This window comes from Globicephala melas, chromosome 10 (assembly GCF_963455315.2).
Source record: "Globicephala melas chromosome 10, mGloMel1.2, whole genome shotgun sequence".
Classification (NCBI taxonomy): domain Eukaryota; kingdom Metazoa; phylum Chordata; class Mammalia; order Artiodactyla; family Delphinidae; genus Globicephala; species Globicephala melas.
In genome coordinates, this window is record NC_083323.1 from 82,110,159 (window position 1) to 82,122,943 (window position 12,785).

Below are 12,785 nucleotides of genomic sequence, written 5' to 3' on the forward strand. Positions count from 1 at the left end.
GGGAAGCCCTCAAGTCTATTTCTTTAAAGTGTTTTTATTAGTTATCTGTTTTACACATATTAGTGTATATATGTCAATCCCAATCTCCCAATTCATCCCACCACCACCACAATCCCCACCCCCCGCTTTCCCCCCTGGGTGTCCATGCATTTGTTCTCTACATCTGTGTTTCTATTTCTGCCTTGCAAACCAGTTCATCTGTACCATTTTTCTAGATTCCACATATATGCGTTAATATACAATATTTGTTTTTCTCTTTCTGACTTACTTCACTCTATGTGACAGTCTCTAGGTCCAACCACGTCTCTACAAATGACTGAATTTCGTTCCTTTTTATGGCTGAGTAATATTCTATTGTATATGTGTGCCACATCTTCTTTATCCATTCATCTGTCGATGGGCATTTAGGTTGTTTCCATGACCTAACTATTGTAAATAGTTGTGCATTGAACATTGGGGTGCATATGTCTTTTTGAATTATGGTTTTCTCTGGGTATATGCCCAGTAGTGGGATTGCTGGGTTGTATGGTAATTATAATTTTAGTTTTTTAAGGACCCTCCATACTGTTCTCCATAGTGGCTGTATCAGTTTACATTCCCACCAACAGTGCAAGAGTGTTCCCTTTTCTCCACACCCTCTCCAGCATTTGTGGTTTGTAAATTTTCTGGTGATACCCATTCTAACCAGTGTGAGGTGATACCTCATTGTAGTTCTGATTTGCATTTCTCTAATAATTAGTGATGTTGAGCAGCTTTTCATGTGCCTATTGGCCATCTGTATGTCTTCTTTGGAGAAATGTCTATTTAGGCCTCCTGTCCATTTTTTGACTGGGTTGTTTGTTGTTTTTAATATTGGGCTTCATGAGTTGTTTATATATTTTGGAGATTAATCCTCTGTCTGTTGATATGTTTGCAAATATTTTCTCCCACTCTGAGGCTTGGCTTTTCATCTTGTTTATAGTTTCCTTTGCTGTCCGAAAGCTTTTAAGTTTCATTAGGTCCCATTTGTTTATTTTTGCTTTCATTTCCATTACTCTAGGAGGTGGGTCAAAAAAGATCTTGGTGTGATTTATGTCAAAGAGTGTTCTTCCTATGTTGTCCTCTAAGAGTTTTATAGTGTCTGATCTTACATTTAGGTCTTTAATCCATTTGGAGTTTGTTTTGTGTATGGTGTTAGGGAGTGTTATAACTGCATTCTTTTACATGTAGCTGTCCAGTTTTCCCAGCACCACTTATTGAAGAGACCATCTTTTCTCCATTGTATATCCTTGCCTCTTTGTCATAGATTAGTTGACCATAGGTGTGTGGGTTTATCTCTGGGATTTCTACCCTGTTCTATTGATCTCTATTTGTGTTTTTGTGCCAGTACCATATTGTCTTGATTACTGTAGCTTTGTAGTATAGTCTGAAGTCAGGGAGACTGATACTTCCAGCTCCATTTTTTTTTTCTCAAGATTGCTTTAGCTATACGGGGTCTTTTGTGTCTAGAAGATGTTTTGTTCTAGTTCTGTAAAAAATGCCAGTGGTAATTTGATAGGGATTGCATTGACTCTGAAGATTGCTTTGGGTAGTATAGTCATTTTCACTATATTGATCCTTCCAATCCACAAACATGGTATATCTCCATATGTTTGTGTAATCTTTGGTTTTTTCATCAGTGTCTTATAGTTTTCTGAGAACAGGTCTTTTACCACCTTAGGTAGGTTTATTCCTAGGTATTTTATTCTTTTTTGTAGCAATGGTGAATGGGATTGTTTCCTCAATTTCTCTTTCTGATCTTTCGTTGTTAGTGTATAGGAATGCAAGATATTTCTTTGCATTAATTTTGTATCCTGCAACTTTACCAAATTCATTGATTAGCTCTAGTAGTTTTCTGGTGGCATCTTTAGGATTCTATTTATATAGTATCATGTCATCTGCAAACAGTGACAGTTTTACTTCTTCTTTCCAGTTTGTATTCTTTTTATTTCCTTTTCCTCTCTGATTTCCATGGCTAGGACTTCCAAAACTATGTTGAATAATAGTGGCAAGAGTGGATGTCCTTGTGTTGTTCCTGATCTTAGAGAAAATGCTTTCAGTTTTTCACCATTGAGAATGATGTTTGCTGTGGGTTTGTCATAAATGGCCTTTATTATATTGAGGTAGGTTCCCTCTATGCAAACTTTCTGGAGAGTTTTTATCATAAATCGGTGTTGAATTTTGTGAAAAGCTTTTTCTGCATCTATGGAGATGATCATATGGTTTTTATTCTTTGATTTGTTAATATGGTGTATCACATTGATTCATTTGAGTATATTGAAGGATCCTTGCCTCCCTTGGATAAATCCCACTAGACCATGGTGTATGATCCTGTTAATGTGTCATTGGACTCTGTTTGCTACTATTTTGCTGAGGATTTTTGCATCTATATTCATCAGTGATATTGGTCTGTAATTTTCTTTTTTGTAGTATATTTGTCTGGTTTCGGTATCAGAGTGATGGTGGCCTTGTAGAATGAGTTTGGGAGTGTTCCTTCTTCTGCAAATTTTGGAAGAGTTTGAGAAGCATTGGTGTTAGCTCTTCTCTAAATGTTTGACAAAATTCACCTGTGAAGCCATCTGGTACTGGACTTTGGTTTGTTGGAAGATTTTTAATCACAGTTTCAGTTTCAGTGCTTGTGATTTGTCTGTTCATATTTTTTTTTTCTTCCTGGTTTAGTCTTGGAAAATTATACCTTTCTAAGAATTTGTCCATTTCTTCCAGGTTGTCCATTTTATTGGCATAGAGTTGCTTGTAGTAGTCTCTTGTGATATTTTGTATTTCTGTGGTGTCTGTTGTAACTTCTTCTTAATTTCTAATTTTATTGGTTTCAGTCCTCTCCCTCTGTTTCTTCATGAGTCTGGCTAAAGTTTTATCAATCTTGTTTATCTTCTCAGAGAACCAGCTTTTAGTTTTATTGATATTTGCTATTGTTTTCTTTGTTTCTATTTCACTTATTTCTGCTCTGATCTTTATGATTTCTTTCCTTCTACTAACTTTAGTTTTGTTTGTTCTCCTTTCTCTAGTTCCTTTAGGTGTAAGTTCAGATTGTTTATTTGAGATGTTTCTTGTTTCTTGAGGTAGGATTTTATTGCTATAAACTTCCCTGTTAGAACTGCTTTTGCTGCATCCCATAGGTTTTGGATCATCGTGTTTTCATTGTCATTTGTCTCTAGGTATTTTTTGATTTCCTCTTTGATTTCTTCAGTGATCTCTTGGTTATTTAGTAATGTATTGTTTAGCCTCCATGTGTTTGTGTTTTTTACATTTTTTTTCCTGTAATTGATTTCTAATCTCATAGCGTTTTGGTTGGAAAAGATGCTTGATATGATTTCAATTTTCTTAAATTTACCGAGGCTTGATTTGTGACCCAAGATGTGATTTATCCTGGAGAATGTTCCATGTGCACTTGAGAAGAAAGTGTCATCTGCTGTTTTTGGATGGAATGTCCTATAAATATCAATTAAAGCTATCTGGTTTATTGTGTCATTTACAGCTTCTGTTTCCTTATTAATTTTCTCTTTGGATGATCTGTCCACTGGTGTAATGAGGTGTTAAAGTCCCCCACTAGTATTGTGTTACTGTTAGTTTCTTCTTTTATAGCTGGTAGAGTTTGCCTTATGTATTAGGGTGCTCCTATGTTGGGTGCATATATATTTATAATTTTTATATCTACTTCTTGGATTGATCCCTTGATCATTATGTGTGTCCTTCCTTGTCTCTTGTAACATTCTTTATTTTAAAGTCTATTTTATCTGATATGAGTATTGCTACTCCAGCTTTCTTTTGATTTCCATTTGCATGGAATATCTTTTTCCATCCCCTCAATTTCAGTCTGTATGTGTCCCTAGGTCTGAAGTGGGTCTCTTGTAGACAGCATATAGATGGGTCTTGGTTTTGTATCCATTCAGCAAGCCTGGGTCTTTTGGTTGGAACATTTAATCCATTCATATTTAAGGTAATTATCGCTATGTATGTTCCTATTACCATTTTCTTAATTGTTTTGGTTTTGTTTTTGTAGGTCCTTTTCTTCTCTTGTGTTTCCCACTTAGAGAAGTTCCTTTAGCATTTGTTGTAGAGCTGGCTTGGTGGTGCTGAATTCTCTTAGCTCTTGCTTGTTTGTAAAGCTTTTGATTTCTCTATCGAGTCTGAATTGAGATCCTCTCTGGGTATAGTAATCTTGGTTGTAAGTTCTTCCCTTTCATCACCTTAAATATATCATACCACTCCCTTCTGGCTTGCAGAGTTTCTGCTGATAAATCACCTATTAACCTTATGGGAGTTCCCTTGTATGTTATTTGTCATTTTTCCCTTGTTGCTTTTAATAATTTTTCTTTGTCTTTAATTTTTGTCAATTTGATTACTATGTGTCTCAGCATGTTTCTCCTTGGCTTTATCCTGCCTCAGACTCTCTGTGCTTCCTGGACTTGGGTGGTTATTTCTTTTCCCATGTTAGGGAAGTTTTCGACTATAATCTCTTCAAGTATTTTCTTGGTTCCTTTCTCTCACTCTTCTCTTTCTGGGACCCCTATAATGTGAATGTTGGTGCATTTAATGTTGTCCCAGAGGTCTCTTACGCTGTCTTCATTTCTTTTCATTCTTTTTTCTTTATTCTGTTCCTCAGCAGTGAATTCCACCATTCTGTCCTCCAGGTCACTTATCCATTTTTCTGCCTCAGTTATTCTGCTATTGTTTACTTCTAGTGTATTTTTCATTTCAGTTATTGTATTGCTCATCTCTCTTTGTTCTTTAATTCTTCTAGGTGTTTGTTCTTTAATTCTTCTTGGTTTTTGTTAAACATTTCTTGCATCTTCTCGATCTTTGCCTCCATTCTTCTCTGTGGTCCTGGATCTTCTTCACTATCATTATTCTGAATTGTTTTTCTGGCAGGTTGCCTATCTCCACTTCATTTACCTGTTTTTCTGGGGTTTTATCTTGTTCCTTCATCTGGTACATAGCCCTCTGCCTTTTCATCTTGTCTGTCTTTCTGTGAATGTGGTTTTTGTTCCACAGGCTGCAGAACTGTAGTTCTTCTTGCTTTTGCTGTCTTCCCTCTGGTGGATGAGGCTATCTAAGAGGCTTGTGCAAGTTTCCTCATGGGAAGGACTGGTGGTGGGTAGAGCTGGGTGTTGTTCTGGTGGGCAGAGCTCAGTAAAATTTTAATCCCCTTGTCTGCTGATGGGTAGGGCTGTTGGTTCCCTTCCTGTTGGTTGTTTGGCCTGAGGCGACCCAGCACTGGAGCCTACCCAGGCTCTTTGGTGTGGCTAATGGTGGACTCTGGGAGGGCTCATGCCAAGGAGTACTTCCCAGAACTTCTGCTGCCAGTGTCCTTGTCCCCATGGTGAGCCACAGCCAACCCCTGCCTCTGCAGGACACCCTCCAACACTAGCAGGTTGGTCTGCTTCAGTCTCCTATGGGGTCACTTCTCCTTCTCCCTGGGTCCTGATGTGCACACTACTTTGTGTGTGCCCTCCAAGAGTGGAGTCTCTGTTTCCCACAGTCCTGTCCAAGTCCTGCAATCAAATCCCACTAGCCTTCAATGTCTGATTCTCTGGGAATTCCTCCTCCCATTGCCAGACCCCCAGGTTGGGAAGCCTGACTTGGTGCTCAGAACCTTCACTCCAGAGGGTGGACTCCTGTGGTGTAATTGTTCTGCAGTTTGTGAGTCACCCACCCAGTGGTTATGGATTTTGATTTTATTGTGATTGCACCCCTCCTACTGTCTCATCGAGGCTTCTCCTTTGTCTTTGGATGTGGGGTATCTCTTTTGTTGAGTTCCAGTGTCTTCCTGTCGATGATTTTTCAGCAGTTAGTTATGATTCCAGTGCTCTCGCAAGAGGGAGTGAGCTCACGTCCTTCTACTCTGCCATCTTGAACCAATCTCCCTCAAGTCTATTTTTTAAATATTTGTTCTTAGAGGTCATCTGAGAAATAACTGTTGTCAGTATTACCAATGCAGTGTTGAAATAACATTGAAATGCTGGAATTGAACTTTTATAACTGCCTCTGGTTTAGTGCTAATCAATTACAGAGGGAGCAAAATACCAAGTAAGGGCTTGGAAAATTCCACATGGGAAAGGGAAACCTCACTAAGCACTAGGAAGAAAATCTCTCATCTTCCAAAAGGAGTCTAATAGGTGGGTGAGTGCAGGGCTCAGACAATGGGCTACATCACGCTCATCTCTTCCTGAAATGTTTCAGCTCTTCCAACGGTGTGTGCTGCCATTAGAAATTTCTTATTCAACTACAAAAACAAGAATCCCCTGTGGCCCTAAACTGAAGTTCTTTGATCACAACATTTGCAAAGGCTTATTGGGAATCTTTTGTGGAATTAAATTTATTTGGAAATGCTATTGTTTTACCAGTGGAAGAAAAAAATTCAGAGCTTATAAAATGAACATGCTGAAAAGATGTAGCCAGTTGTCTGTAATGAAACCCAGATGTAAGGAACTTTGAAAGAGAAAGGTCCTTTTCCTGCTTATTCTAGACAGTGTCAGGGAAAAATTATGTCATATGATCTGTCTCAGTTTAGACAGAGATGAAATATTTGTCATTTGACAATAGACCTCTGTAGTCTCCTTTTCGTTACCACCACAGTCATACTCAAGAGCATATCTTCATGGGTTAGAGGTTTTTGACAAAGATGAGTGGTTGGGTAGTCGGTAGAATGGCACGTGCTCAAGCTTGATAAGCTCTGGGCTAATAATAATGCCGTTTCCAAAGCCAATGCCATTTAATTATTTTTAAAAATTGCCTGAGATATCTGTGCCTTGTGAGAGGCACACTTAGAGAATTCTGATTTTGAATACAGAGCTCTCCAGATACAATATTTCTGATGAAGGAACTTACAAATTATAGAACAAAACGATTGTGAATACCTCCTGGTAAACAAAGAGATTGAGAGTAACATCAGCAAGATGGCAGATTGGGAAGCTTCAGGCCCTTGTTCCGTTATGGAAAGATTTGGAAAAACAAAAACAAAGAACAGAAGACTGGCTAAAATAACATTATAGGAACTCTGGAAAACAAAGAGATCAAAATAGAGACAGTGCTTGGAGGCAAAACACTTAGTTCCTGACTTATAGTGGATAGACGTTTGGCCCCCAGGAAGGCAGGGCTTGGGCTGGCCAAGTGTCTGGTTTTCAGAGAGCTAAAGGGTTGGACCCCAGGACTTTGTTCACAATTCAAGCATTAAACACACACACATTCACACACACATGGATTGCTTTGAAGTTACTAAGAAGAGCCTCAACGTGACTCATAAAATGCAGTTGTCTAAGCTTTTTCATGAGGTACTCCGTGAGAATATTGTTTTACTTGTAAAATAAGTGTACTGTAGTTTAGGGATTTTGTTTAAATGCTTGCACACTATACTTTTACATATATAAAAAAGAAAGAAAGGAAAATCTTTATTCATATAGTAGGATTTACTTACAAAAATAATACTTGGAAAGTAAGTCTTTCTTCACCCTCTTTTGTGCTAGTCCCTTCAGCATTCACACATACACATACACAGATACACACAAACATACACATGTGAGCTGTATTTATAGTTATTAATTTGTAAAGTGCATTTGAAAGCACACATTAACTCTAGAATCTTTATAAATACAGGAAAATTAGTTAAGCAGCAGGAGAAATTAAAGGAAAAAGTATAGTAAACTATTACATATTAAACAGAAATGATAATCATGTTTTTCATGTTAATGGAAAGGGGAAATATAATAAGTGATAAAAGTGGGATATAAATGGTTTATAGAGTCTCAATTTTGAGTGAAAAAAATCCATTAGGGCTTCCCTGGTGGCGCAGTGGTTGAGAGTCCGCCTGCCGATGCAGGGGACACGGGTTCGTGCCCCGGTCTGGGATGATCCCACATGCCGCAGAGCGGCTGGGCCCGTGAGCCATGGCCGCTGAGCCTGCGCATCTGGAGCCTGTGCTCCGCAACGGGAGAGGCCACAACAGTGAGAGGCCCGCGTACCACAAAAAAAAAAACAATGCATTAAAAGGCCTGGACGGAAAAAATATTGAATCACTATGTTGTACACCTGAAATTAATATAATATTGTAAATCACTATATTTCAATAAAAATTTATTTAAAAAATTTAATAAAATATAAAAAGCATGGCAGGAAATGGTAAAATTTTTAGTTGGTGGAATATAGTAATTTTTATTTTCTTCTTTCAGCATTTACACTTTTGCAGAACTATCTGAAGTAGGAGTTTATTGATTTTTAAATAGAAAAGAGAAAAGCATGACTTGACACTAAAGTGTTTTATGTAGATTGTTAAAACTAGAAATATAAGATGTTCTTGCGCTTGTGTTAGATGCATAATATCTTTGAAAAGCAAAATCCTGAGTAATAATGATAATTAATGCTTCTTGTGCTCACAGTCTATCATTTTGTCTTTCTCACTTTGTTTATTATACTAATTTTTGTACACAGAATTGAAGACACATGTGACAATCTCCCAAAGACACAGCGATCTGTAGTACATTTTTTTCCAACATCAACGGATTCAGATACCACTACACTGCCATGTTCATGGTCATTATCCAATGAAATACCTCTCAGTTACTATCTGTCCAGCCCTCAAGTTAGTGGAGTAACTTTTTCAACAATTGGACCAAAGCCTCTTAAACCTGCTCTAGTGAGCCATTCCCAATCAGAAGACAGCTTGGGTAAGCAAAACATGTACCAAGTGTTTTAGACTACTTTTAAAGCATATAGTTCAATAGAGTCTTTATGTGCCTAGAAGCCAGAATGATGTTTTATTATTTGTCTCCAATAATACTAACTTCTTAATGTCATATGCAGAATAACTTGACTCTGCCCATCCTTGATTCTAGCCCTGGAGTCATATTCAAGTCACGTAAACATATGTGGCCAAGTACATCATCTCTGTGATTAAAATATCTTGAGTTATCATAATAATTCATGGGTTGACCACTTAGATGCTCTAGAATTGCTAAATGATTAAAAATTCTGATGTATAGCATTAACTGCTCTTCCTCTGAATGTTACCAGAAAGATTAACAATGTCTTATGTATGTTATGCTTTAGGAGACTATGGCTTAAGTAACGAAAGATGGGTAGATAAGAGAAAGAAGAAACATAAAGTAGGTAATAAAATGGTGGAGAGAAAAGGGAAAAACAATAAAGAATTTGGAGAAGAGGAAAATGAAAACAGCAGTAAAGTTTTGACAGTTGCCAACAATGCACTCAGCAGTGCTCACACCATGAGGTGTATGTTCCTCACCATGTTTAGGGAACTCTGAGGGTATGTTATCAAGGTTTACTGAAAAGACCACTGCCCTTGGAAACAGAGGACCTAGGTTCAAATCCCCTTTCTAGTCCCAATAACATGGGACATTAAGTAAGGTATTTAGCATCTCTGAGTCCCATTTTCCACACCTACAAAATGGGGATTAAAATATCAGCTTCACAGGGCTATCCTAAGAATTAAATGAGATATTTATGAAAATCACCTAGCACACAGCAAGTGTGCTCAATAAAATTAGTTGTGAATCTGAATGTATCTGTAAGTACCTTCTCATAGAATAGGCTAGATTTGGGGTCTGTATTACCAGTCAACTAACAAGTTTCAAAATTGTTAACACGAATACACCCATGACTACCTGATGTCTTCATTTTCCTCTACCCTTCTGTGGACATTTACAGCCTTGCTCCTTCCTATCTACATTTCATTTTGTTCCTGGTATTTTCCTAAGCCTTTGACACAGTGTTATATAGGATTTTGATCTACTGCCATTATTGTCATATTCCCTGTGCTTCATTGTTTGTATGCCTAAGATACATTTTTTGAAGAAGCCTCCTAAATTCACAATGACCTTTAGCAATGACCAAAATCTATATGCTTAAAAGTGAAAATACACATTTTATATCTAAGGAGGTAATATTTCTCATCCTTTGGCACTGTATCATCATGGTATATGTTCTATATTTGAGTTGAACTGTGAAAGCTCCTAGTATTGAGGGGGAGGGTAACAAATATACTGGTTTCGCCTGGCAAGATGAGAGTTGTGCTGGGATGAAGTCTTCTTCAGTTACTGTAGGTTCTGACTCTGTAGATACATGGCTGAGTCTACCAAGACTTGTTGCATTTGGTTCATTTCATTTCTAGATGAGATAATAACTGGAACTAAAATCAATGTGTCTTCTTTCCTTTTAGAATACAAAGATTTTCATCCCTCAGGATGAGCTATTAAGGATGCTATATATTCTCTTCCCCCAAAGGAATTTAAAGATTAAGGAAATACTCACTTGAATGGGAATGAACTAACTTAATTCCAAATATTTCTTCTAAACAAAATACTCTGAGGAATCCTCTTTAGGAACTATGTGTTTTTTTTTTTCCACCTTTCACATTGCTTTGGCTTTGTTAAAGACACAAGAAGATAAAGCACACTCTAGATTGTCTTAATCCTTTGATGATTTTGGATTCAGGGTCACATTGACCAAAGTCCCTGTGCTACAATAATAGCTATCATTTATTGAGTACCTGCTAAATGCCAGGTACTGTGCTAGACACTTACCTATATTATCTTCAGTCCTCACATCGCCTCACACAAAGTAGTATTATCCTTATTTTATTTTCAGGAAAACTGAGAATTGGAAGGTTTAAATCATTTGGCTTAGTAAGTGACAGAGCTGGGGTACAGATGTGTCTAAATCCAAGACACATTGCTCTATCTATTTCATCATGATGCCTGTCTGTACTGTTACTCTCTCTTTGCAGATACATAATTAGATTTATCCAGCATGATTCTTTCTATGCAAAATCTTGAAACTTATTTTGTATTTGAATCTTACTACTGAGAATTTTAAAAGAGTAAGAGGTTACAAGAATCTGATTAAGCATTACTTTATGTTTTTAATAAAGTATTTTAGTTAATGAGAGGAAATTTAAGTCTTTACCTGGCAAAATACAAACCATTGGTAGGAAAGGACTCATTTGAGACTTTAATTTATGAGTAGCAATTTGGGGAGAAAAGCTAATACAAACTAGAATAAAGTTGTACTTACATATAGTGTACCAAATTTGAGAAACTCAAATGTTTTACCTACTCAAAAACTTATGATGCTTGTAGTACAACTTAATCAGTTAAATTGTAATTATGCTGATGATACAATTGATAGTTTAAGATAACTGCAGTAATCTCTAGGAATTGAGTGTCACTAAAAATAATCACTGGTTATTTTATAGACTGGTTTAAAGCTTCGAACTATCCTCACTTAGTTTGACTGTGACAGTAAAAAGTATAAAGAATATCATTTTGTAGAAGCAAAGAATAAAGATAGTAGCTTTGGTTTCTTCTAATCTTTTATTTACTTCTCTCTCTATTGTTTCCTTCTTTGGTTTCTTTGAAAGGACTCAACAACTTCAAAATTCCAAAGAAACACACTATGCCGGTGCTTGCTTCTCAGCTAGCTGTGGTTGGGGAAGGGGAAGATTATTTCCTATCTTTGTTTGGTGATTCAAAGAAACTTGTCATGCACTCATTCCCCACCAAGAAAACTTGGAAGCACTTTTCTATGATTCTTGAAGAAGTGGGCCAATCTAGATCCAGGTAAATACTCTATTTGAATTATTTAATATCTTCTATTGGGGTAGGAGTAATAAATTAGTAGGAAATAAAGTTCTAAACTGTTGTTAGATCCATGATCTCATCTAAGACCCTAAGCAATCCATTAAAATATAACTGTTTCATATTCTGCGCAGTTAAAAGGAATCAATATAACTTTCTAGGGAACCAAACAAGGAAAGTTAATTCTTCAAAGATGCCAGAGAAAACAGCACTACATAAGGCTTACCAATAAAGTTAACTCAATTATTCAAGAAAATTTTCATTATTGGCAAATCAATCAGATGGATTTAGAATTCTTTCCTATCTGTCTTGAGTTCAAGACAGAAGGAAAAAGATGGATTTATAACTTACTGATCCATTTTTATGGTTATTAGTATCTGTAGAAAACAAGAATTGATCAGGAAGAAAGTTGATATTAGAACTAAAATAAAAGCTGACGCATCTATGCATTTACTTAACCCTGTTTTTCTTGTTGCACAAACAACAGATTAAATTGTGAATTTTTAGTAATAAACACACATTTTAAAAAAATTTTATTGAAGTATAGTTGATTTGCAATGTCGTGTTAATTTCAGGTATACGGCAAAGTGACTCAGTTATACATATATATACATTCTTTTCCATATTCTTTCCATTATGATTTATCACAGGATTCTGAATATAGTTCCCTGTGCTATACAGTACAACCTTGTTGTTTATCCATCTTATGTATACTAGTTTGCATCTGCAAATCCCAAACTCCGAATCCTTCCCTCCCCCACCCCTCCTCCCCCTTGGCAACCAAAAGTCTGTTCTCTATGTCTGTGAGTTTGTTTATGTTTCATAGATATGTTCATTTGTGTCATACTTTAGATTCCACATATAAGTGATACCATATGGTATTTGTCTTTCTCTTTCTGACTTACTTCACTTAGTATGATCATCTCTCAGTCCATCCATGTTGCTGCGTATGGCATTATTTCATTCTTTTTTTATGGCTGATGTATAGATAGATAGATAGATAGATACCCCACATCTTCTATATCCATTCATCTGTCAATGGACATTTAGGTTGTTTCCATGGCTTGGCTATTGTAAATAGTGCTGCTATGAACATTGGGGTGCATGTTTCTCTTTGAATTATAGTTTTGTCTGGATATATGCCCAGGAGTGGGATTG

General features: G+C 36.7%; 1 protein-coding gene across 4 annotated transcripts in view; it reads left to right on the forward strand.

The window, feature by feature from the left end:
- LMNTD1 (lamin tail domain containing 1) overlaps positions 1-12,785 on the forward strand; it is a 442,400-nt gene that overhangs the window by 388,428 nt on the left and 41,187 nt on the right. For all 4 annotated transcript variants that reach the window (XM_060305881.2, XM_060305879.1, XM_060305878.1 and 1 more), the window contains 2 exons: positions 8,464-8,699; positions 11,411-11,609. In XM_060305881.2, coding sequence (XP_060161864.1) covers positions 8,464-8,699; positions 11,411-11,609 — 435 coding nt within the window. The remainder of the gene's footprint in view (positions 1-8,463; positions 8,700-11,410; positions 11,610-12,785) is intronic.